The sequence below is a fragment of the Epinephelus fuscoguttatus genome, linkage group LG6 (genome assembly GCF_011397635.1).
Source record: "Epinephelus fuscoguttatus linkage group LG6, E.fuscoguttatus.final_Chr_v1".
In the NCBI taxonomy this organism is placed as follows: Eukaryota; Metazoa; Chordata; class Actinopteri; order Perciformes; family Serranidae; genus Epinephelus; species Epinephelus fuscoguttatus.
This window is the reverse complement of record NC_064757.1, coordinates 6,306,431-6,333,439: the sequence shown is the minus strand read 5'-3', so window position 1 is coordinate 6,333,439 and position 27,009 is coordinate 6,306,431. Positions and strand designations below refer to the sequence as shown.

At 39.0% G+C, this 27,009-nt stretch overlaps 1 protein-coding gene across 2 annotated transcripts; it reads right to left on the bottom strand.

The window, feature by feature from the left end:
• Window positions 1-2,527: 2,527 nt before the first annotated feature.
• Window positions 2,528-25,771, bottom strand: pias2 (protein inhibitor of activated STAT, 2). 2 transcript variants are annotated; one of them, XM_049579899.1, is made up of 14 exons: window positions 25,712-25,771; window positions 21,663-21,847; window positions 20,741-20,828; window positions 20,599-20,649; window positions 19,306-19,396; window positions 19,082-19,216; window positions 18,858-18,963; window positions 17,448-17,521; window positions 14,492-14,652; window positions 13,028-13,161; window positions 12,448-12,634; window positions 12,027-12,163; window positions 11,879-11,916; window positions 2,528-7,942 (listed from the first exon to the last, which is right to left on the bottom strand). In XM_049579899.1, the coding sequence occupies exons 1-14, from the start codon at window positions 25,750-25,752 to the stop codon at window positions 7,724-7,726; spliced, it is 1,647 nt and encodes a 548-aa protein (XP_049435856.1). In that variant the 5' UTR covers window positions 25,753-25,771; the 3' UTR covers window positions 2,528-7,723. The 2 variants fall into 2 exon arrangements, with proteins under 2 accessions (XP_049435856.1, XP_049435855.1); XM_049579898.1 differs by having other exon boundaries at window positions 21,663-21,850; window positions 25,712-25,755.
• Between the last annotated feature and the right edge of the window lie 1,238 nt (window positions 25,772-27,009).

Here is a 27,009-nt window from a genome sequence, read left to right as displayed (position 1 = left end):
TTGTATTTTAGAATGTACATCACAAATAAAAAGTTTCTAAACATGTACAATGGGGCAGATGAAGGTTAAATCCTTGTCTCTTATTGGCTATGTATACATGTAAATAATCATGTGATGACTTAAAGGGAAATTTCGGTTTATTTCAACCTGTCTCCTATCGTCCTAAATTTGTTTCAAGTGACTAGTGACATAAAATAATAGTTAGCATGTTAGCCGTTAGCCTAGATACAGCCAGGGCGCATAGTAGTGTCAGACCTGTTAAAACGTAAGTGAATGGGCATACTTCAAGTGCAAAGTTAGTCCACTAAACAAGCTTTTTCTCCACAAAGACTGCCTCATATCGTTAGGATAAATGTCAGAGAACATATAGAAAATGACATGTAAACGTGTTGTCTTACCTTACCGGTGTGCTGCCATGTTTGTTTACCATTTAGCTCTGCTTTTCAAAGCGCGGCCGAAACATCGCGAGAACAAGCAGCGATCTCATATCGTGCCTGAAATCTCGCAAGAACAAGCACCAACAGCTGGAAGACAGAACCGGACAGGAGCCTGAAAAGTTCATTCATTTATTTTATCAAAGATTTATAGAATAATGGCTGCAGAGTTTGATGGCCACCCTTATTTATTTGAGCCAGAATACACTGACGAAGAGCTTCGTGAAATTGAAGAACGGAGGAGGAGAGAGAGAGGCACAACAGGTAGAGGACAAGAGAGGAGTAATGGCTGCTGCAAGGCTGCGTAGCTCTGGAGATTGGTGGTGTACCTGTGAGTGCTGTGCCCCAATGCCCACAGAAGAGGAATGCCTCTGTCGCAAGGAATGGGACTGGTTGCAGCCTTCTTATCAAGGTCTGGATGTGACCGAGGACAAGACACCTCCACCTGGAGTAACGTTAGTATCCAGCTGGGCTTTATCTAGAGCTCGCCAGATTTCAGGCACGGTATGAGATTGCTGCTTGTTCTCGCGATATTTCAGCCACACTTTGGAAAGCAGAGTTAAATGGAAAACAAACATGGCACCACACCGGTAAGGTAAGACAACATGTTTACATGTCGTTTTCTATATGTTGTTGTTTAGTGGACTAACTTTGCACTTGAAGTACGCCATTCACTTACGTTTTAACAGGTCTGACGCTACTATGCGCCCCGGCTGTATCTAGGCTAATGGCTAACATGCTAACTATTATTTTTATGTCACTAGTCACTTGAAACAAATTTAGGACGATAGGAGACAGGTTGAAATAAACCGAAATTTCCCTTTAAGAGCTGGGGCACGTTCAATCTCAAAACTGTGCACCGTTTTGCTACATTTTCCAGTTTGACCAACAGGTTTCCTTGAAATGGTGTGGAAAGGGCTTTGAGGTACGTTTTCTCTCATTTGGTGGGTGTGTCAGAAGTGTTACCCAATCAGCAGCGCCCTGTACGTCAAGCAGGTCCTTATTTATTGTTCGTACATTTTTTGTGCATTATTTATTGTGTATCTTAGAGAGCTCATAGTGCCATATTATCCCACCAGAACACTGCGCTCTGAGAATGCAGGGTTACTCGTGGTCCCTAAAGTCTCCAAAAGTAGATCAGGAGCCAGAGCCTTCAGCTATCAGGCTCCTCTCCTGTGGAATCATCTTCCTGTTGCGGTCCGGGAGGCAGACACCGTCTCCACATTTAAGACTAGACTTAAGACTTTCCTCTTTGATAAAGCTTATAGTTAGGGCTGGCTCAGGCTTGCCTTGTACCAGCCCCTAGTTAGGCTGACTTAGGCCTAGTCTGCCAGGGGACCTCCTACAGTACACCGAGCACCTTCTCTCTCTCTCTCTCATGTCCTGTTACTGCATCTTGCTAACTTGGCCGTACTGCATGTCACTAACTCGGCTTCTTCTCCGGAGCCTTTGTGCTCCACTGTCTCGCAGGTTAACTTATATCGCAGCAGTGCCTGGATAGTGTGACGTGTGTGGTTGTGCTGCTGCCATGATCCTGCCAGATGCCTCCTGCTGCTGCTGTTATCATTAGTCATACTTCTACTGTTATTTTCTGGGGGGAGTTTTTCCCTTATCCGCAGCGAGGGTCCTAAGGACAGAGGGATGTCATATGCTGTAAAGCCCTGTGAGGCAAATTGTGATTTGTGATATTGGGCTTTATAAATAAAATTGAATTACAATTGAATGGAATTTCACAATTGCTTTGGCAGCATAAAAGTTTGATTCCCATGCCAATAAAGCCCTTCAAACTGAATACACTAGTTAATAAAAGGCAGTGCTCCTGCGTAACACAACAGGGTATTCAACACACCACTGTTTTCATTTGAAGAAACATTTTGCTGTTGTGGTGTGGCTGAACGCAGCCCTGTTCGTAAGTGTTCCTCCTACACTTCACTAGATGGAAAGAGCTGCTTGATGATTGTGTCTTATTTCTCACTTTTAGTGAATTAATTTTAATTTTCTCCTGGGAATAACAAACTGTTTTAGACTATTTCCAAGAGTGACAGGTTTTAACTGAATAAAAAAAGAAAACTTTTAATAAAAAAACACCCACACATGGTACCACAATTCAAAATGTTGAAAGTTTACAGATACAGGAAAACAGACAATTTTGTAATAAACCTCATGAATGTGAAGCAAACAAGCTCTTTTCTCTGAGTCTGTTAACATGGTGTCCAAAGAGAAACGTCCAAGTGGTCTTGATTATGTTTCAAAGTCCATATGAAGAGTATAAAATAAAAACTTTAAAAATCCCATAGATCCACTTCACCAACATCTGCCTGCAGGTAAATATAGACAGTCTCAAAAGTCTAATCAGTAACTTCACAAAACAGTGACCTCTATACAAACACTCCCCACTCATGGGTGGTTGTTGTTTATTCTGCGTGCATGAAGATGCCGTAAAGGTGGGACAATAAATTTATAGTGTTGTCAATCTTACATGTTTTTACCTTTTAACTTATTATGCTATACTTATTAAGGGTTGGTTCACCAAAATTATAAAAAACATATTTTCTCACCTGCCACCAGTGGTATCTCTACATGCAGACAGTTGGGGTTTTATTTATCAACATTTTGGGATATTGGTCTCTGACACTTTTGCCTCCACCTTAATACATTGTAAGAAAATGGAATTTGGTATCAGTTTTGTTGACAGTTTTCACAGTACTTCAAATAAAGATTGTCTCCCGTCTGAATCATCCTGGTCAGCCCAGTCTGTCTCATAGAAACATGTAAAATGGACATGAAGACTTAACACTTTATGTAGAGGTGGGCGCAAAATGTGTTAAAATTGCATGCTGGCAACATGAAAACAATTCCAATGCAAAGTCAATAAGGATCTTTTGTCCTGGTGGACACGTGAATCAGGTACTGAGAGCGAGAAAGTCTGTGTAAGGCGGGACATTTTGGTCCGCAGATTTTGCTTTGGAGTGGGCACTCTGGATTTGCACTTGGTACAGGCTGCAGTGTACCAGAGGAGGCGAGACTCTGCACCGTAAGGCTCTGAGATAACATTATCTTCCCTCTTCTGCTTACAAGTGATGAATTTACAGCTCATAGCAACTTCATACCATACAGTCTCTGGCATTTGTTTGATATCTGGTGTCGGCAAAAAAATATTGCACATTTCTGATCCGTTGTTAGCGCAGTTAGCTTGTTTATTGTCACATTGGATGTCCTGCTGGACCCTGTTCAAACTATAACACTTTATATGGAAAAAAAGAAATGAACCGTTGATTAGTTGTATTGAACAGCCAAATCTGATTGGACTCACATATGGTCCAGTCCTTTAGTTAAGTGACTTTATGTGACAACACAAAGCACTTTATATAGGTACCTTACATAACTACTCAAAGTATGCAAGTTTACATCACTTACACACCAGTTTTCTTTCCCCAAACCTCACCAAACAGCATGTGTTTCTAAAGGAAACTGCGATTGTTCCTAATACTCTTTACATCAGCTCTTTTGCTAGCACGTGATTTTAACAAATTTCGTGCCCACCACCACGTAATACCTTAAAAGGTCATATCACATATTTCTGTGAGACGGTGTTGAACAGGGACACTGATTCTAAAAAATGTTTTAAAAAGTCAACAAAACTCTGTGGAGACTGAATTCTCAGATATCTGAAAACTGGTTTTTATAATTTGGGTGAACTGACCATTACAACAGCCTTAACATGCAAACTTGAAATTGCAGTCAACATCATCTAGCACACATTAGCATCATGTTTGAATAAAACACTGACCAAAAACTGCTATACGTTAGCCGGACTTTTACATCACATCTGTATTTCAGTTACAGATACTGACATGTTGTTTCTGTGTCAGTAGTTTCATTCACTCAGTCCGTCAAGCCCAGAAAAGTGGAGTATAGGTCCCTGAGATTGAGCTCCTGATGGCTGAAAGTCCACATGCAAAACAAGCAATCCAGATAATGGAGGTGTGATATAGTAGCTGCCCTGTTTATCCGTCTTACTGCTTGCTGTCAACTGTGAGAAAGTGGGCTTCAGGTGTTTACACTGAGCGAATGTTCATGTCACGTTCATCCATCCCATACTAACACACAGCATAATTAACATACGATAAAATCCAAATATAGCAGAGGCCAGAGTTTAGAAGAATTACAGAGTGGACTTTTAAATATTAACTAAAGAGAAAAAGATCAGACAAACTATTTCATTCACATTATGTCAAAATCCACTAACACCATCTCATGCTCGCCAAAACTGATGCACACATTTGTGAGAACATTTAAAGGAGCAGTTAAAATACTTTGGGGAAATACCTTCTTTTAAAAAGTGAGATGAGCAGGTGATTATTAATGTCTGTTTTAAGAACAGTGCTGAAGTCAGATGTGGTTAGCCTAGCTTAGTATAAAGACTAGAAGGAAAAGGAAACAGCTAGGCAGGTGCAGCACATATTCGGGACTCGACAATAAGAACTGCCCAATAGAGTGCCCAAGGAATGAGTTCCAAAACCCCAAAATGAGTTAGCATTTCTAAACCCCCAGTTCCCTCGTCTGGAAGTCAATGGGTTTTTCTGAATAGATTTTTGGTTTGATGTCTGAAATGAGGGCTGTGGTTAACACAACCTGAAGAAACATTTGTATTTTATTCTGCGACATAAAATACATCAGTAAATAACCCACTCCTGAATTATGAACTTTATCTGTTTCTTAACAAAGGCGGTTACCAACAAGTTGCTAAATGACACTACAGAACGTCATCGCACTGAACACAGCCTAACAGTCTCATTGTGGTGGTGAAGTTAGTCATGCAACTGTGGCATTGTTCATTTTGGCCTGATGTTAGCTTTTTACTTCTGGCCATTGCATTTAGGTTTCAAAAGTCATTAATCAAATAGTGTTCATTTGTGAAGATTATCCTGCTGAACAAATCGTTAATCATCATAAGCACTTGTTAATCTAAAATCCAATGGGAAAACCCAGTAAGATTTTTGACGAGGAAACCAGGGCAACGCTAACTTACGCGGCCCAGGTTCAACTCCAGCCTGTGGCCCTTTGCTGCATGTCGCGCCCTCTGTCTCTCCCCCTTTCATGCTTGTCTGTCTTATCGATTAAAGGCTAAAATGCCCCAAAAAATATCTTTAAAAAAACAAACAAACAAACAAACAAAAAAAAAAACATGGCAAAGCCTGCTTAATATAGACTATAGACTCCTTTCCCATTGCCAGTAGATTAGAGCTGTGTTCGATGTCATTGGTTTGAAAAACAGGTTAGTAAACTGTACAAAGCAGTGTGGAGGCCAGTGAAAATGTTACAATAGTTATTTCTTTTATATATCTCTTATGAAGTCTGGCTTTTAAACTCAGACTCATTCCAAATATGGAATTATGTTTGAGTGCTGCTTGACAGATGGTATTTTGTGGTGACTTGTCACTGCCTTCTGCTGGTAAAGGGGCTAAAATTTGCACGTTCACCTGGGTGTTGTATTTCTATTACTGCTGATAGGAGCCGCAGCCAATAAATACCCACGACTACTGCTGAGTTATTTGACGCGGCTGTGAATACAGATTGCAACCTTTCCCATTACATACAAAAAAACACATTTTAGCCAGTGTTAGTACGTTTTTGGTGCAGTGGGAAAGGGGCTATATATTTTTGTTTAAGGAGAAAACAAACAGGGTAAAGCATGTTAATTAGTGAGCTCAGAGGTGTTGGTAGGAGTATTTTTGAACTCTGAACAGAGCCAGGCTAGCCACTTCCAGTCATGCTAAGCTAACAACATAATGACTCAAGGTTTGTACTTACACGGACATTAGCTAGACATCTCACTCTCTGAAAGAGAGCAAATGAGCGTATTTGCCTCAAGTTGACTATTCCTTTAAGTGTTTTTCTCTTACAAAACAGAATCATGTTTGCACCTTATATAAGCCAATAATTTGACCATACACGGAGGAAAAGGATTGGATTTGGGAGGCAGAGTGGTATGAACCAGCTGGAATCGTTTGCTGAGTATCTGAACTACAATTACAACTTCATTTAACCAAACACTAGTTAAATTATTATTGCTCTGACTAAATTACAAAGGAACATTTTACGTTGGTATGACATGAAAGTTGCCCTGTAACAGCCCTCATCGGGGTACTGACTGACAGCTGGTAGAACCAATGAAAAAATCTGAATTACTGACCTTCCATGTTAACAGTCAACACTATCTTTATCAGTCCACAAATGTTTTTCACCAAGGCCTTCCTACTTCTGTCATTTACTTGCATGGATGTGTGAAACAAGCTCTTGCTGAAAGCAGAGTCCAAGCTCTTGTCACATCCGTGCTGACTCTAATCAGGCACACAGTTCCGGTCAACCAGGCCAGAACAGGCTGAAGTCAGATTGACATGTAAGTTCGAGTAACCAAATTGGTATAAATGAAGAGTTCAATGTTCCTAAATATTTTCAGCACTGAAGCAACTGGGAGAGAAAAAGTATTACAGAAATTTATCTTTCTGCCAGGAAAACCTCTACAGAGCTGTGGGTGGATGGGATATTAAAATATTTTTACACATGACCAAAAGAGAGACTGTTCAGGTCATGAGACTGTGTAATATAAGATGAAGAAACTCCGAAATAAACTTCCCCAAGCAGTAAATTTATATGAACACTGAAACAAATAATGTGAAGGGATTACCGGTACTAGTTCCACTGATTCCAGTGAAGTGTATGCTCCCTAGCTGGTACACAACAGCACCCATCTAGCAAATCATAGAGATGCAAAATTTTCCTAAGGAGGTGGAAGAGCAAGCCATGGATAAAACACCAGGAAATACTGGATTAAACCAAGGCCCAAAAGACTGGGGCAATGTTGGACTAAACCAAGGCTAAACCACCAGGGAATATTGGACTAAACCAAGGCTAAATCAATCCCTTCTTCTTGATCTAATGTGATAAGGTATGTATGACAGTGCACGAGAAGGATTCTCAAATGTTGAAGTCAGGAGAACTTGAAGAGAAACGATAATTCACCGACATGTTGTCCTTGGCAATCAAACCGTTTATCGTCCTACCGTAGCAGATAGGACGCAAACCCCATTTAGAATCAGAAACCCAGTGGCAAAAAGAAATATGCCTGGATACAGTTTTTAACATCATGAAAATGTTTAGGTCATCAAAGTGGTCATGTATACCAATTTGGGTGCCTCTGTGTAAAACTTGACATGGCATGAACACGTAGTCCGCACTAAAAAGGCCACAGAAAAGGGGCCTGAAAAGGTCCAGTGAGACGTGGCTCAGTCTAGTGAAATAATATCTGATATGCTGCTGTCTGTTCCTCCTCCAACGCCCCCTCCTCCTGTGATGACCCGCGTTTCGTGGAAGGAGCTGGCAGCATGGGTGCTGGTGTCGTAGTGGCTGCTGGAGGAGGAGACCAGGGCTGAGCTGGTGCTGGCTGCAGCTGCAGTTTGCATGCTGTTCGTCAGGTTGTCCAGGAACATCTGTGGCCTGTAATGCTGAGTGGGAAAAACAAGTTGATCAGGATCAACATCATTAGTCCAATGAAATGTCAGTGAAACTTTTTAGTTTGTATGACCTGCTACAATACAACAATCCAATGTATGGCAGTATTGCCATACATTGGAGAAGTATTGCCTCTCTTGGATGACATACACTTTTAGTAATGAGTGGATCTTCCGTGGATGATAAACGAGGTTCAGACTTCACTCTGTGTCACCAGTGAAGACGAAACACAGCAAGTGCTGGACAGAGCAGTGAGTGACAACCACATTGTTTGCAGTGGAAAAGCTTAAGGGACCTAGGAACTAGGTACCATGTCTGAAGGGTTACCTGAGCCCCGTTTCCAACTAACATTTTCAGTATGGTACCATTGGAGCCCTTCAGACATGGTACCTGGACCCTAGTGTTTCCACTGCAAACCGTCCCTTTAAATGTGGGTGAGGTTATTGTCACTCACTGCTCTGTCCAGCCCTCACTGTATTTCCTCATTATCAGTGACAGAGGAAAGTGCACGCTGACGTTTTCAGAACAAAATAAAACATGCTGCAGTGAGAGTCTCTCTCCATGGAATATTTTAAAATACCAGCTTTGTGCATTTAGTCCTTCACAGGCAAGCTCGGGGGTTTAGTGTTGCATTGGCCCGACGCTACGTGACCCTCATCTTTTCTCAGAGTGAGGATTAGAATATATGCAGTTCACGTAACCCGGCTAAAGTCAGCACAGGTAATGCGCTGCTCCAAGAGGCAGTACAACATCCTTTCATTGCATATTTACAGTTTACTAATTAAATCTCCACAATATGAACAGTGGCTTCTCCCTCATAACTAGCCTACTCAATTGAATTGTACATACCGTACTGCTATGTGGGAACGGGGCTTTTTAGTCCTCAAGGTACTATATCTTCAGTGTTTTGTGGAAATGGGGTTTGAAAGTGCTTGTTTTTGCCACTGAAAGGCTCAGATTGTTATTTTAAATGTCTGACAATATTATGGAAAGGACCCTACAGAGGTCGACGTCTTTGTTAAAGAGTAGGATGCTCTTTAATTAGAAACAGATCCAAAATTGCTATCATCAAAGCCACCAGACTGTATTTAAATAAACAGTAATTTTATCACTGTAGAACACTTTATTCAAAGTTGACAGAAGTAAAATAAAACTCACAAAACCATTTTGGTTCTTCTTTCCTCGTTTTAACAATCACCACTTCTGGTTTGGTTTAAATACATCCTCAACTCACTCAGTTAGATGTGAAAAATATGCTGGATATATACACGCTAAAATTACTGATTATTTCAGTGGAGTCTGGTGTGTTTGGTGATGGCGACTTCGGGGCATGTTCTGGTTAAACCAAGAGGATCTTACTCTTTAACAAAAATACCAACCTCTGTAGGGATCCTTTCCATATGTTGTCAGACACTTTTATTAATAATCTGAGTCTGTCAGTGGCAAAAACATTGCCATGTACATTGACAATGCTAAATTGCCCACAGGAATCTCATTGTAGCCAATTTCACTGATGCTGGCTGCAGCGGCCTCTCTGAATACTGGACCAATTAAAAAATTGTCTCCCAGAGTCACTTTGACACAAAATCATGACAAAATAGGGTCCAGGTTGGAAAATACCTTACTTATCCTTTAAATGTGAACAGATAAGTGTATCTCAATTGGTTTCACTCTACAAGCAAAAGCAAAAGCAGCATGTATGCATTAACTTAACTAACTGAAAATAGTTGCTGTCATTGTTCAATGGTTACATTAAAAAAAAAGTCAAAGATTACTCTGATTAGTCAAATTACTTGCACTATGCACTGACATATTACATCCGACGCTTTAAGATTCCTACTAAATACATCTCAACTCTATAAATGTAATTTATTAAAAATCCTGACTGCAAAAGTTTGTTTGGTTTCATACAGCCCTAGTTAAGAGGAAAAGGGCACAAAATGAAGTTCATGGATATGCATCAAATAGCTTGTGAAAAATAAAGTGTGATAGTCAGCTCTTATTTCAAAATGTGTCAAATACACTTAATCAACATTCCGCATCTTTTCTGCTCAGCTCGTTTTCAGGGTGTATCTCCACTGTGTGAACATCAATCAGACACTCAAAATTGTTTCAGCCAACAAAAGGTGATTACAGATCTATGATGAATATTGGAGTTTTAGATATTCATAGATTGTGAGAACCAACATGAAAAAAACTAAATTTGAAAGAATTTGTATTTAATAAAATAGCAATGAGGTAAAAGTGGGTCAGTCCCATTATATCAACCTGAGTGTAAACCTTTTGGGCTGTCAGGATCCACATGCCTCCCCTCACTGAACCTCCAGAAGTGTATTTTCTCTAGCTATTTTTGTTTGTTTCCCACATCCTTCCTATTTGCAGTTTAAAGGGATTTTTTTTTTTTACAACCTGGTTTTCTTTTTTGAAGTCGGCCTTCCTGTAAGTTGTTAAAACTTGACCTTGCCATGTAAATGTATGCAGTCAGCAGGGAAACATGGTTGCTCTGCGATACTTTATGCAAGAGTTGTAAGATGTTTACATTCAGTGTCACCAAAAGTCATTGTGCATATTTCTGAGGTCTTACAAATGTGTTGAATGCATTTCCTTCCTCACAGAACATTTGTAAAGCTAATTCTTTTAAGTGTTTTAAATCCAGCATTGTTTACACCGGTGCTTACTAACTTGCAGTCTTCCACTTCCCTGCTTTTGTTGGAATATTGCAGCATACCATGGCGTGTTACAGCCAGCTGTAGTAAAACCACACTTAATCGTTGCTATTTAGGAGACTGTCTGAAATTCACTTCTTAATTTCTGTCTTTGTTGTACCAGTAGCAACACTGACTAGAAAACAATTTGAACAAACAGAGTGAACCTAAACTTCTGCGTTGAATCCATGCTGTACCAATGGTATACCCTCTGCCTAGATGCATACCCTATGCCATACCCTACACAATATCCTGATGTGCAGTGTGCACCTCCCCAGAAACTCAACTACACGTCGCAGCTACGCAGCAACATAGCAATGCATCAACGCATCAACACAGCCATCCTGTTTTCCTTTTCATTTTTGTCAACCTACAAAAAAAAAAAAAAAAAAAAAAAAATCCCTCAGTGGGAACAAAGCCTTTATTTACAGTTATTTCACAGATAATAAATAATAAATTGTGAAGACAATAAAGTCCGATGTGTGATTTATCCTGGCTTCATTTATCCTGGCTTCATATGAGTCCGCTAGCCACTAGACTAATGTGTGTGACGGTAAATGTCACAGGCTTATGCTAATAACGTAAGCATGCTGTATTTGTGGGGAAAACATATCTAATATAAGACAATTGTTTTGTTGATGAATCTTATGAGTTATAATAAAACCAAATTTTGTGACATTACCTTTGTGAAATGTTGCTGCTCTGTGAAAACTTTACTAGCTGCTAGGTTAATCTATGCAATGTAAAATGTTATAGGATTAGGCTAATAATGTTAGCATGTTGTATTTGTAGGGAAAACGTGTCTAGCAAAAGACAAGTGTTTTGTCTGTGAACCTTTTGAGTTATAATACAGTCAAAGTTGTGTTTTTTTTTAACTTTTGCTTAATATTGTTGCTATTAAGTCATGTTTTATGTGTTAGCTGAATCAACTAAACTTTACTTCACAGGAACTCAACACAATGGCACAGAAACCCCATCACCAACTAGTGTTTTGGAGGTGTAATTGCAAATTGACACAGACACACTACCGCACAAATATAAATGCTCACTACAGCATAGGCCACTTGCGTAGGCTCTGCTTAGGGCCTGTGCACAGCTATAAATCAGCCTTAAGTAGCAACTGAAAGCTATTCTCTGCTGCTATGATTCCTGGTTTAGACTGATAAGATGTGAGAAATGATGCGTAATGCAGCTTTTAACAGTAGGAAACTGTGACAAACATACCTGAGGATCTGCTTGAATTAAGGAAAACAAATCCAGACCTATAGGTAGGGGGAAAAAATGTTATTTTTTGTAAGATTATTCTTTGACTAGATTATTAACATTTCCACATAGTGATCATACTGATAGTTATCCTATGCAGCTGACTCACTCTGCATGTCTGTTGGGATGGTGGCCAGGGTGGATGGGTGGAAGGGGACTGCATAGTCAGCAAGTGTAGAGGTCAGGAAGGACGGATCCAGGGCCTGGACGTTTGGCATGCGCACAGTGGGCTGGTAGGTCAACACTCTGAGAAAAAACAGCAAGCTTTACAACAGTGTGTTCCACATGTCATCCTTCCAGAAAACAGCAAACACTTAATACTGGATGTCTACTGTCTAGTGTTGTCTTATATGTCACTGGATGGCAACAGTAATAGAGACTACTAGAAAAGTATTGTGGTTATTGAAGATTACTGTGACAAATGCATAAAGATCAAATTACAAATTGAAGGCCGTTTTATTTTTTTGGAACAAGGTTGGTACACGTGTATGTCTATGGCTCTACAAAACAACACAACCAGGCTTGCTCACCCCTTCGCATGCATCTCCTCGTTCTTGGAAATGTAAACACAGCGTTTCTTCGGAGGAGGGTCTGTGTCCTCTTCATCATCAGAGGAAGAGGAGCTTTCCAGAGTCAGATCAATCACATCAGCCTTCTTGGTGGTGCTGGGCTCAGTAGAATGGGGGACTACTGAAGACTGTCGTAAAGGAGCTGTGGCTAAAGGACAAAAGTTCAAGGATAAGGCTGGTATTATTCTACATTGTCCTGTTGTCCACAAACAAAAGACAAACCCCCTGAAAAGACCCAAATCAACAACGTGTTTGTCCCTCGGGACTTTCGAACTTCCTGTTTGAGGTTCATAGCTCCAAACCCATTAGATCCAACTGAAGACGAACATTTTAAAAACAATTTTTTAAGTACAGTGTATGTTGATGGTAATGATGGAACGTGTCTGCCAGTGCAACAGTGTGGATCATTAAAGTGTGTTTATTAACAATGGAGCGCTATAATGACACAGCGAAAGAAGATATATCAGGCTTTACTACATAAACAATACTTGTCGGTACGATCATTTTAAACCTTGCTCTGGTATCACGATGACGTACTTACGCTCAATTTTTTGAACTGACTGAGAGGGGACTTTAACTGCCTCTTTCTTTGGTCTCATGGGACACCAGGTTCCGTCCTCCTGGAACTTGATTTCATCCACATCTGAGCAGTCATTCAGGATCTCCAAGAATAAACTGAACAAGGAACAAAACACTTCAATCACCACTATACAATAATTGTACATAACTGGTCACACATTCACACTGACTTTGTTGGTGGTATCCCTGAACCTGATTTTAGTTTCCAAAGTCCCCATGACCATTAGCAATTGTCAAGTTTTTTGGCCTTTATCCCAAAGCTTCTATTTTGTGTATCTCTGACACAGAGTCCAATCTGAAACTCCTATTTACCTGAATGTTGATTAAATATGTATCACACACTGAAGTAACTTGTACAGCCTTGTAAATTTGAAACACATGCTACTTAATCCAAATACTGAAGGCCTGGTTCGAAATTATTAAGTAAACATGCTTGAATTACTCTTATGACATTAAGAAAAGTAACGCTGGAAGAATGCAACTTTTGATGATGCGAGTGTCAGAACAGAGTCACATCACTTGTGCAACCAAATATGTTCTCACATTCATACACTCAAATTCTATCTCTCATATGTGTTAAAATGCTTGCAGGGTAAAGCCTGACTGTCATTAAGGACAGCAGCTATGCAACACTGGCAGGTTGAGGTGGACGAGATGCAGTACAGCAAAAAAAGGATCCATTTTTGATCGGTGTTATCCGACCAATCTTACCGTTCCATTAAAATATGCATGGATCTGCACAGATGCCAACGATTAGGATCGGCTCAGGACATTTTAGTTAAAATACATAAAACCAAATGGGTAGCGTTCCAATCTCTACTGTGAGAATCTGTGTACTTAAACACTAGGATGATGCACAGTGTTGTAGCGACTTTCTACAAGCAACAGTCAGCCACTGAGAGGGCTAGTACTGAGAGGGCTAGTACAGAGAGGTCTGTCCGACATGCCTTGTCAAAACAAAGAGCATGAGTCCGTAACTGCGTTCCTTTTCGTTTACCAGGTTTACCTTACATGATGCACAGATACTGCAGCAAAACTGGACCAGAAGGGCTGTAACGGTCAACAATAAAGTAAAGGCTCCACACTCTCGCTGTCTCTGTTACAAGCAAAACTGAACACTGATGACCAACAAGTAAAAAGGTCATTTTAATTACCCACTAAGACCCGGTGACATAACCACAGACACCTCCATACAAGCACACACATGCCCCCAATTACCAACAGTCACCTATAGTGACAGACATGAAACCCAAACGCATTCCTTGCTCCTTCATAACAGGGACACATGGATTTTTTTAGTGCCACGTTCTCATTACTTGGTTTAATAATCACAACAAGTAATGAAAACATGGCACCACACATTTCCCTCACCAAGAGCAACAACAGGTCATTTTTTGTGTGTTAGGGTTGAATTAGTTTAACTAACCCATCAATGATGAGACTCTCATATGCAGCCTTCTTGTCACACACAGGGCAGATCCAGGTGGGTTTCTTTTCATTCATCTGCAGGTAGAGGGCGGCATCAAAACACTGCAGGTGAGAGCAGGTCACCGCTCGGCACGGCACTGTCAGTCGCATCTTACCCAGCTGGAGGACAAAGCACATTCGAGTCAGTCAAAGCAAATTAACTAGGAAAATGGTTGATTCCTTGCACAAGCACAAAGTTCAATTTGTACAAATTCATCAGATAACACTTGCTACAAAGTTCTTACATTTCTGAAAGTCTTACAGACAGGTGCATGAAACACGAAAGTATGGCACTGGTAGATATGGTACTGTGTAAAACTTATATAAAATCATAGATAAGCAATATTTGTGGGCAACAGTTGCTGATGTGAAAAACACTGTACTAACTGAGCTAGCCTTGGACAAAGTTTGACCATTAATGCTAGCAGTAGAGTAGGGGTGGGTGATAAAAAATGATACAGCACAGTACTGTCATATTTTGCATAGCATTATTGCATAGATACACTCTTGCCAAGTATCATTTTTTATCAAATAAATTATTAATATTGCAATATATGAATTCAACTTTAGCCAACTAAAATAGTAAAATCAATTGATTTTTCAGTTCTCTACATACTGATACATTTTTGCTGCAATAAAAAATGACTGAAATGAGATTAACTGATGAATGAAAACATTATCTTATTGGATTAAACAGATGTCAAAATAGTTAACCTGTGGGGACAGAATTTGCAGTTAAAAAGGTAATATATTGCAATATGTGCTCTCGCAATACTCAGCATACCGCAAAACGTTTTTTTTAAATCCTAATAATGTTGTATCGTGACCATGATAGTATTAAATCATGGGACATGTGGTAATTCCCCTCTCTACTATGTGCCAAGGGGCATGATATCAAAACAACATCTTACTTACTTATTTAATATATGAAATGTATGTCTGTGGAACATTAAGCCAGCGGACCTAACATTTTCATGTGACACACAGCAGTGACATACCAGTAGCCAGCAGTGGCATATGCCTGTAAACACTCAACATGAGCAGCTGGGGTATGGTATATGGCAGTGGAGGAGTGTGACATACTGTGTTTTAATGTGCAATTTGCTAGCCAAACAGCAGTGACATGCCACTACTCAAAGCAGCAAAGGTTTGTAAGACACACAGCACTGACATTAGGCTACAAGCCATTTAAGACCTGCACATTCAGGCTCAAAAGCAGCTTCTACCCCCAAAGCAATCACTGAACTGACCTTGAGGGGAGCACGATATTGGATATGTTGCAGATATCAAATATGCTGATCTATAATAATTTATTTGACCAATAACTGATACCGATATCTAGGGCTGCACGGTATATGCGGTAGACGGTAGAAATGATATAAATTTGGCCCACGGTAGAGATTTGCGCTCTACTGTCCTATCATCAATGACGTCATCGCACCTGCCTCAGTGTGAAAATGGCTGCGAGCACAGAGACAGCGGAGCAAGAGGAGCTGGTTCACGTCCATGATTTAGCGTAGCACGTGCAACATGTGTTGCTGGAGAACTTGTGAGTGAGTCAGTTAATGTTTTATGAACAGCCCCGGAATTCTCAGACTCTTTTAGCGACTTACCGCTCAGAGTGAACTCATTCAGTGTCTCCTCTGGCAGCAGCACAGCGTCTCTCCCTCTCCTCTCTCGCCGTGCGCACACAGGAGTTGGTTTTCGGCAAGAGAGTTTGTCATAAACCTTTGGTAATGTAAACCTATGTGACGCTAGGGGCTCCACAAAAAGTCCATATGTGAATGTGTGATAGTTGTGGTATCATAACAGCCTGTCACAGGTTACAGCGTAATGATTAGAGGAGAAATGGCAGAGCATAAAGGTCCAGGTGGAAAAAACACAACTCAGTCATTTAGGATTTTGCTAAAAGAAGGAAATTACCTTTTGATATACATCCCAGGGGACATTTTGCACCATAGAGTACTGGGTTTTAATTTTGAGTTTTGAGATCTGCATTCTGCACAATAAATGCTCTAAAAAATACATTATATCTTTGCTTTTGTTGTTGTTTTTTTTTATCAATTTAGCTTTGCTAAGGGACTACAAAACCCATTCAGAAACACTTCTATTATAACTTTTACACTTAAATTTATACCGCAATATATACCATTACCGTGAAGGGATTCAATTTATACCGTGATATGAATTTTAGGTCATACCGCCCAGCCCTACTGATATCGATATATCCAATTTATTTTCCACCTAATGTTTAGTGATCATCAAGTCTCTTCTGTAGTGGAATTATCATCATATTCTACATGCATGCTCTTATAATAAATACCCACCAGCAGTTGGAGACAGGATATATAATACTTTTAATGTATGTAATATTCATTCATTGTGCAAAGTATGAAAAAGCATGTTGGGTGATTCTAACAGTTCATTTTAAAGCTGATATTGGCCAAAATTGAGGACATGCCAATATTATTGTGCACCCCTACTGTTACTCACTTGTTCTCACTATATGCACAACATATAATGTAATAAACACTGTTATCAGTGGCTACATTTACATAAACATAACAATTATGTATATCTGCCAATAAAAGTTAAACACAAATTCTGGTCTGAGAGCCCAGTTAGTCATTTTGGGCAAAATAATTGACAGCAGTCTCCAGTTTTAGTGCCTTTTAAATAAAATGTGAAGGTGTGTAATGGATTTGAATTTTTCAGACTTTGGTGACCCCCGGTGGTATTTCAAGGAATGAACTGTGGCAGACAGTAATGCATACTTACAGCCTGATCTGATCTATGCACAACACATACAGAGCTGCAATTCTTTTCACATTTCCCTACAGCTATAATTTATGCTGTCAGAATAATATTAAAGCTACTGTCATCACATAAACATTCTACACAGATGCTTCATTTACCGGGCACATGAGTGAGACTCGAAGGCTTGTTGTGGCGATCTCACTGTCTGGATCGGCTGTCAGCTTCTCTTTAACTGGAACACAGAGGGCATGGGAAGATTACAGAAGAAAAGAAGAGAGTCATTTAAGAGGTATCAAATAAGCTAAAACAAAAGATAAAAAGAAATGGGAGCCCTCTCCACACTGGCTTTCAACAAATGTTAAGTGTTGATCTCTATGTCTCGATACAAGTCTGTGTGAGACCCATTTTCAAGACTAGTTGGCATGAGCTCTGCTCTTTTTTTTAATGAACAGGTCAATTTCAGGTGTTTCAGTCCAGCTTTGCTCACCAAGGGTAGCAGAAAACTGATAACCTTGTTCTCCCTGATCAAAACTGCTAATCACAAGGAGTCATGCAGTGCATTTACATGCTCTAAAGTAAGCAGGTTGTTTTTCCACTAAAATTAACATACGCATGCAGGTTTTTTTAAACACAAGAAAACCAGCTATAAGTAGGTGATAGACTCCTTTCCCATTACAAGAAAACAACAGTGGTGTATACACCTCTGCAGCAGATGAGTACGCTGTTTTGTGTGTGTTTTTTTCATGAGTGTGTCATGTTTGATGTCACAGACAGGCCACAAGACAGGTTAGTAAACAGTATGAAGCAGCACATGGAGGCCTGTGAAAACGTCATGGTGGTTACTTCTTATTATATATATCTTTCATATTCAGTCTCTTGCTCAAGCTCAGTGCAGCTGGATCAATGTTTGAGCACTCCTTGGGCAAAGAGTGATGAAACTTGTGGCAGCAGGCAGCAGTTTTCCTGGAGAATGTTTTATTGCTATACATATACAGTATGTGTGTAACTGAGTTTCTAATTGACCCTTGAACCTGACAAAGATATCGAACAAGGGAAATCTTCACTGGGACATCACGTATATATATGTATCCTCAGATACATCTCAACTTAAACATGCACAACTAACCTCTAGAAGTCTGAAAAAGTCTGTTTCCAGTGCTAAACATCTGACTATTTGTAAAATTGTAACACATTCAAATTCTGTTACTACCAAGCCTGTGCTCTCACTGCACCTCAATTCTCTGACAGACACACAAATCAGAGAGCATCATACTGTATCACTAGAGTTAAAATAAGTAAAGAATGCGTATAGGGAGAAACTGATTTTGTATGCAGATTTTCAGTAGTGATGTTACCACAGTGCTGGTGAATGTATGGTCTGATCTCCTGTGTAACCTGATCTTTCTGAGTAACCTGGTTTCTTGTCTGCATGTAAACATACTGCTGATATGGTAAATGTTGAATGAAAACCTCTAGTCAAGTGTGACTACGTCAAGGTAAAAATGCTGCTGTATAGCTTCTAGTGGGCAACACTGAAGTGTTGTCACAGTAGTTTACTGTATAGTTACTTAGTGCTCTGGAGTGGTCTGGGTTTCTGATGCCCTTCATTCTCAGCCTCTGCAGGAGCAGTGGTGATGTCAGTTGCCTCACCAGGTACACAGACATAGAATAGGTCTGAAAAACAGTCAAACAACCTTTAGAGAGAAGTCACTGTCCTTAAACATGATGTCCAACTCATGCACAGTCAAAAGAAGATGGAAAACAAAGGTTTCAATGAGGTTCATGTTCTCACTTTTCCAATTTCAGGTGCCCATGTCACTGAAATCTGATTGGGTACTGCAGAGGAAAGTCGGACAAGGGAGGTTATGTTCAAAGGTCGCCCTGGTCTCTTCTGCTCCACACCATTTTTTGGTGGCGGTGCATAACCCTAGAGGAATAGAATGTTTTGTTAGCTTCTTTATGGTAAAATGGGTGGGCCTCTTGTTGGAACTGTTCTGATGCAAAACAAGCACTTACTGGCAAAGGAAAAAGTTTCCCATTGACCTTTATGCAAAGACTGTTTGGGTAGTTATCCTCTTGAGGGCAACTTGTCTCTGACAAACAAAACCTGACAACACAAAGAAACATTGAAAGCCTTAATATATATATATATATGAACAAAATAAGGAGAATCCTCACTTATATACAAAACAAATAACTGCAAATTTAAGTTACATGATTTAAAATAATACTCAGCAAAACAATTATGATGGATACTGTTAGAGCTGGGTATCGTTTATTGGTATCAGTATCACTTTTAAGGTATTGGTATCATAATTTTTTAGAGCAGCAATGTGAATAGAGTGGCATGAATACTTTAAATGTTAATAGCCTGGGCTTTTTATTTGCTTTAATTGCTAAAGAGATAGAGATGGGGAGACAAAACACCTCTCTTTATCCTCTTAAAATAACCTAGCTGACCACCAATGTTGTCAGACATTTGATGTGTTATTAATTTAGGCTGTGAGGTCTGGGGTTTCGCACTGGAGAGAGATTTGAAAGTCTGCCCAGCTGCACACACACAATGACAGGGCAAAACGCCTTGGCATACCTAGTCTGTTTTGTTTCAGATGCGTTTTTTATTCAGTCACCTGAAAAAAAAAAAAAAAAAACATTCCGCACAGAAACCTTGCACACTCATTCCGATGTGTTTTATTGTTCTATTTGCTGTGACAATTTGCAATGTGTGACAAAATGACAAGACACATTTCCTCTTTGCCTCTCTTCACTGGAGTTACCTATGTGACTGTCATCACTTCCTCTCTGTCTTGCATTTGGCACCGCAGCTGCATGAATTGTCCCCCACATTCATGTGTGTGGTTCACTTCCTCCTTCCGCTTTGTCATCATCCACCTGAATATTACTATCTGACTTGCTGAAAGTGAGCTCAGTCATGAAATGATTCTGTGCGCCCTGTTCCTCTGTCTTGTCGTGGCAGTGTCCCGCCACACATTTTCTTCACTGATTCTTGGTCAAATGTCTCTCTAAAGGTTTCTGAAGGATGTGACAAACAGAGTAACACAGAGTCTGCTGGTGCGACAAGGAGACAGAACAGTCCTGAATCACACCACCAGCACAAAAAGGGCCGAATGCAGGTATCATCTGACTGGAGATTTTTCGATACAACTCTTACCAAATTATTTCAGTACCAATACCCAGCCCTAGATATTGCAGTGCTATGTTCTGAACCAGCGTTTTCCCTAATCAGACTGTATGTTCAGTGTTTGGTGATTTATTCTTCACATGTAAGAAAACTCTAAACATTCTCACCTCAGTTGAATTTGAACCATATAATCCCTTCTGCCACCTGGTAGGAAGTCCCTGTAAACAAACAGGGTTAAACAACTTGCTACAACAACTTTACATCACAAACTTGGGCATGTTTTTCTCAGTTTTTCTCAAGCAGTCCTACCTGGATATGCATACTTCCCGAACTTGCTGTGGTGTCAGGGCAAAGATAAAATATTTTTCTTGGTGGTACCTCTGTGTAGGACTTGCTCCTGAAAACATAAATGATGACTGTTACTTACAGAGTACCGACTTCAAATAACTAAGATACCTTGGCTCAAAACAAACACATGGTATAATGTGTGACCTTTATTTAGAGCATATAATTCAGATTTTGGGTATATTATCAGAAGGTAAATCTGGATTTACTTCCATCTCATTAGACTGCACTGTAGTAATCTTTAACCCATCTATACATTCCCCCACAACAAAACCTCACAAACTGCCATCACAAAGGCTGATCATGTTCAGAATTTGGTAAGAAAAAAAATCCCATATGGGATGGGTAGTAGAATGACATGTTAGTGTTAATGTCATGATGATGATGGTGTACAGAGTAGGTCATGTGAAGACAAAAAATAGTGTTCAGTGACACTATCCATTCAATCTTTGGTTTAGCTTCATCAACAACAGTCTCTGGCTGATGTGAGACATCCTGTTTTCAGGCACTTCCGTATTTCAATGTGCCGTGTCAGGGATATTGCAGCTTTTAGAAACATCTGAGTTCCCAGATTCAATTACAAATTGGAATTGACTTTAAAGTGATTTACAAGTCAGAAACTCATAATTACTATAACTCCAATATGACACAAATGTGACATCTTTGATAGGCCATTTCCTGGCTTGTGATATTAACACAGATTAACATATTTAAATGTAATTTGTTTTTTATACGCGGGGAAAAATACTGTGTTGAAAACATGATGTTTTGTTATAACCTCAGACACTGTATTTGCAGCAGTATTTAAAATAAATCTAACAATACCCAGTACCAATTTGGGACTAAGTGCCATTGTTGAGACCAAAATGGAAAGTAAACCACAGACCTAGACTTGAAGGCTTGATTAGGACATCCAGCACATCATAGAAGGGCAGAGGCTTCATCTGCACATCAGGGTGGACAGGGGGGATGAGAGGTGCTGGCTGCTGGAGATTCATGCTGGCTTTGGTGTTGTGCAACACGGTTGTTTCACCAGTCAACAGGCTGAGGTCTGTGTTACAGGACCAGCTCCTGCTAACAGAGATGTCAGTGTTCACTACAGTTACCCCTTTCACATCAGAGTGCAACAGTGACTTCAGACTGACCAAATCAGGATCTATGATCCTAGAGTGAAGCTTGTGATACAGGTCCTTGCTTTTGATATGCTTTGGTGGACTACAGCCACTCTTCAGCAAACACTTGCCACTGTGCGTGTTAGACTAAGGGATTAATTGTTAGCCGTTAAAGGAAGAAAGTATATTTAGTCTGTAGTCTGACTCAGATGAGAAGATGGATATTCAATTCACTTCTCTGAATTCCATTTAGAATTTGATCAAAAACATATTTAGTCCATCTTAGCACAAAGACTGTCAGAAACAATGTGTACCCCTTTACAAGAAACAGGTTTCAGGGATGAGGTAAATACAATATATTTTGGTAAACTCAGGTAAACTGACGGTCCTCTTTCTTAAGTTACCAGCTTTGCATCATTTTTAAAAAACTCCAGGGGGTTCATGGGTCTATCTATGGCTCCACTGTAGAGCTGTACAATTAATTAATACATCCAAACTGTGATCCTGATTTAATAGAATGCAATTTTGAAATTGCAAAGTTGCAATTAAAGGCTACCAAAAAAAAAAAAAAAAAAAAAAAAAAAAAAGACAGTGAACATTGAGGAAAAAAGTAAAGCCTGCACACTCACTCCATGTCACAAAACTCAAACAAAGACAAAGTTTTGATCCTACTTGGATCTTTGGCAGTTCAAATGTTTGAAAAATTGAAACCACTCCTATATTTATATAAAATGTACACCAATAGGGTGACAAGCTAAATGGTGGTAGGTATGGTTAAACATCTGAATTACTCAGGGTGGTAAAACAATTGACAATCAGCAATTCAATGAATAAAAAAAAGTGCATAGGGAGAAATCAGTAATTCAAAGGCTATATACTACAAAATATCAGTCCTATATCTCAATTAATAAAACATTATATCAAAGTTAATCATCAGTATACATTACTTGTGTTCAAAATTGTATTACATTAAGTAAGAAGCAGAACAATAGAAATCTCAAATACATGGCCAGAAATAGGGTCTAAAACATGTGCCACTATCGCGTCAAGTGTTTTAGACTCACTATTATGATCTTGTCAGCCTATTGGTATGTATTATGTAAAGATATTGGCGTGGTTTCAACTTTTCAAACATTATGACCTGACAAAGATCCAAGTAGAATCAAAATGTTGTCTTTGTTCAACTTATGTGGTATGAGGTAAGAGTGCAGACATTACTTTTTCCCTCACAGTGAGAATTACAGCCAGTGAATCACCTACCTCAAATTATATTTAAACCAAAATTCAAGATAATTCAGAGTTAAAAACACCAGTTTTTGTTAAAGTTCAATTAATGCATGGTGTTTCCAAAGCTAATGAGTAATCCTGTTGAATAACTGTGATCTCAATACTGATCAAAATAATCATGATTATTATTTTTGCCATATTGAAGCAAAACCATTAAAATCAACTGTTTATAATAGATGTCGATGCTCACCAGCTACACTAGCTCACACATTTTCATACTGTCTTAAGCTCTCAGGCTTTAAAATATGGCAGCCTTTTATCACATGCTTGGTTACTCAATTGTAAATGTATTTATCATCTGTCATCAGTGCAAAATGTACCTTTCTAATCACAACTTATGTTAGGGTTTGTGTAACTTCTGTAACTTTTTATATATTCATCTAATCATTTTGAATTTGATTTTCTCGTGATTTGTTAATTATTATATTTATCTCTCTTTAGTAAACAGGATTATGGTGAGTTTTGATACTGTGAATTGAAAACCAAATAAATTGGTTAAAAGTAATATTGTCGGCAAAAAACAGAATAAAACAAAAAAAAGCACCAGTTCCATGTTCTACCATGTTTTTTGGCTGTTTTTTTATGACAGTATTGACTATCTTTAAGTTTGAGACTGTTAATCAATTAATCAAGAGAATAATCAGGAGATTAAAAAAATGTATTAGTAGTTCCAGCATGTAGTATGGAAATGTGGCATCACTGCAGAGGTTTAAATACACACCTGCACCAACATAGCCCCTTGTGTTTTTTCAAGGCAGTGTTATTTTTAGTCTTTTTTCACTGAAAAGTGTACCATCTGTCTTTTGGAAAAACTGAGCCTCATACCTGTGGTTCTCTGAGCTAAACGGATATCTACTGCTGTACCTGCTTGTTATATTTGGGTACCCTGTCATCACTCTGGACTTGCACCTAAGTGTATACCAAATCTTCTGACTCCACATGTGCTGGTCATAACCTGAATTCCTCAGCCAAATCTCTGCTGACCATTCTACAATCTGGGCTGAAAACAAAGGGTGGCGGGCCTTTTGTGTTGTCCCTCACTCTCTGGAGCAACCTCACTGAGAAGATCAGACTGGTGAGTTCCTTATCCTAATTTAAATCCCTCTTAAAACACAAGTTTATAAATGTGCTTTCAGAGAGTTTATGGCCTGAACTCAATTTGTATCTGCAAGTCATATATTAAAACCTATTTATATACAAAGGCATTCTCTTAACTATTATTTGACTGACAGTTTTCTTTATTTTTTATGTTTTAGTAAACACTTTCTTATGTGTAGTTCCTGATGTCCCATGCTTATTACTTTTAAACTGATTTTATTATTTTCTTGTCATTGTCTATAGTTTTATACTTTTGTAAGACCATTTTTTTACAAGCTACATAATTAAAGTTTATTATTATTATCATTATTATTATCATAAAAAAGGTGACTGTAAGCAACATTCAACAAATACAGCTCCAATGAGGCTCTGAATGAATACAGCTCATGGTATGTGATGCTACTAATGCTGACAAAAATATGATCACTTCCCCTTAGTGAAAAATACAAGGGGTTCACATCGAACTAGCCAGTACACTAGTACATACCCATCAGCTCACGATATAAACAACAAATCAAAGGGACAGCTTTTAGGTATTTAGGTAAATTGCTGAATAAAACCATTTATGCAAAAAGCCAGTAAATCGACTAGCAGCTACCGGGCTGAGTGAGAGCGGCTAGGGGAGGGGGCGGGACTTTAGCCTATAGCAGTCATAACAGTTGTAGTACACAAGACAAGCAGTGTTTATGAGCGTGGCTACCATTGTCACACTGCCTGAAACTGCCTCAACTTATGTACAATGTAAATAAGGGGTGGGGTTGGAAGCCCAACAACACGCAGATTAGACATAAGGCTGTCCTGTAGACTAATAAACAACTATCTACGAAGCGGCAAAAATGTACTCAGCTTTGTGTCTGGGAAGGGTTATTCACATTAAATAGGACAGTTTAGACATACAAATACAATATAAACAAATTGTTAAACCGATAAGACAAATGGCATTTAAGTTATTCTAACTTAGTTTCAGTTAAATCACATGAAGTTGTGATATTTCAGACAGTTAAGCACTCTAGCGTTAACTTTTGGCTAACTGGGTGTAACATCGTGATATTGACTGCATGTCATCGATTTCATACAGAAAATCAATAAAATTTCTGAGCATAGGTTACTCAAGAGCTCTAGGCACCCGCGTATTTAGACAATAACAGCATAACTACACGCAGTTAAAAGCAATTCCGTATGGCCTCAGCTAGTTGCAGCAAGCTAACAAGGAACCTATTAACAACTGGCTTGTCATAAACTGTTAGCATTAAGGCTAACTGCCGAAACACAGACGATCTGTTGTTAAAATGCATATTCCTGCGTAGCGGTGCCATGTCCTTATAGCCCATTAACACGGGGCGTCATATATCGACCGCTTTTTGTCTTCACAAGTTATCTTTACATGTTGTAATGTTGAAAGAAGTAAGTCACAATCACTGTTTTTCTTTTAGCCTACCCGAAAGTCTTCACTCTCCGCCATCTTGTTGTTCCGGTCATCCCGCCCAGCGCGACTACTTCCAGGTGACGCCTCAGCGGTGCAGTCAAAGAGCATGGATACCAAGAGGCGAAGCTCAACAGAACGCCCCATAGCAACAGACTTTTTTTTTTTTATTTAATCAACACAAGGAGGTTATACAGGGTGTTAACTTAAAGTGATCATAGGAAATAACACAAAATGCAAACATCAACTTAATCAAATTACTGTGTAAACACAAAGAGTCATGTAAAGGCAGTATTACAAACATATAGGCCTATATAAAGTAACAAACCATATTCATCCATATTGTGAGCAGAAGAGGGTGAAATTAAATAATACAAACACATTTTATATTAAATCAGGGAATCTTAAGTATTTGATAAACAAGTCTGATATTTTTATGGCTTTGTTGTTTGATGATGTTGTTATTGTATTAAAGTATTGTTTGAGTTCATTTTCAAAGTATTTTCCATTTGTTTTTTTCTTTGCCCATTTTGTTTTGAATGTGAAATTTGCCCAGCATGATGATAGTCTGTAACAAGAGGGAAAGGTCGTGAGGTATGGAGGGTTTTCAAAGTGATAGCAACAGACTCACCCATAGTTTCGTCCTACCGCCGACATTTTGGACTGTCAACAGACCGCAGCAGACCCGCTTGCATCCAAAAACACACAGACAAACTGAAGTATATCGCTATGAATTATGCTTACAATGCTACTCACCTCGTGATAGCTTGGTCACAGCTGCTTTTTCACGTTTTTGTAAAGCAAAATATAGACTAAGAAAAATATAGACAAAACTAAGAAAAACGGCCTAGATGGCATCTCTACATATTACATCCACTTATGAGAAGATTAATTTAATAAGCTACTCCTTCAAAATCACCCCATAAGCCAATCTACCAAAAAAAAAAAAAAAAAAAAAAAAAAAAAATCCCCCCCAAAAATCAATATTTTAACTAGAAACACATTAATGGCGACGTCACATAGTCAGGAATAAAGATTTATTTAGGCTACAGTTTGTACAGTAAGGGGACAGTAATAATATATAGGCTATTTTAATATGATATATTTTAATGCTAATCAGTTCTGATATAAATGGTCCAAGAGGCCATATATATATATATATATATATATATATATACATATATATATATATATATATATATATATATATATATACAAGAATATACATAACAAAACAAAACTGGCATATTAAATTGATATTAAAACACTTTAAAACCTGTCGGGATCCTTCAGGAAAGGTGGAAGGCCAGGTG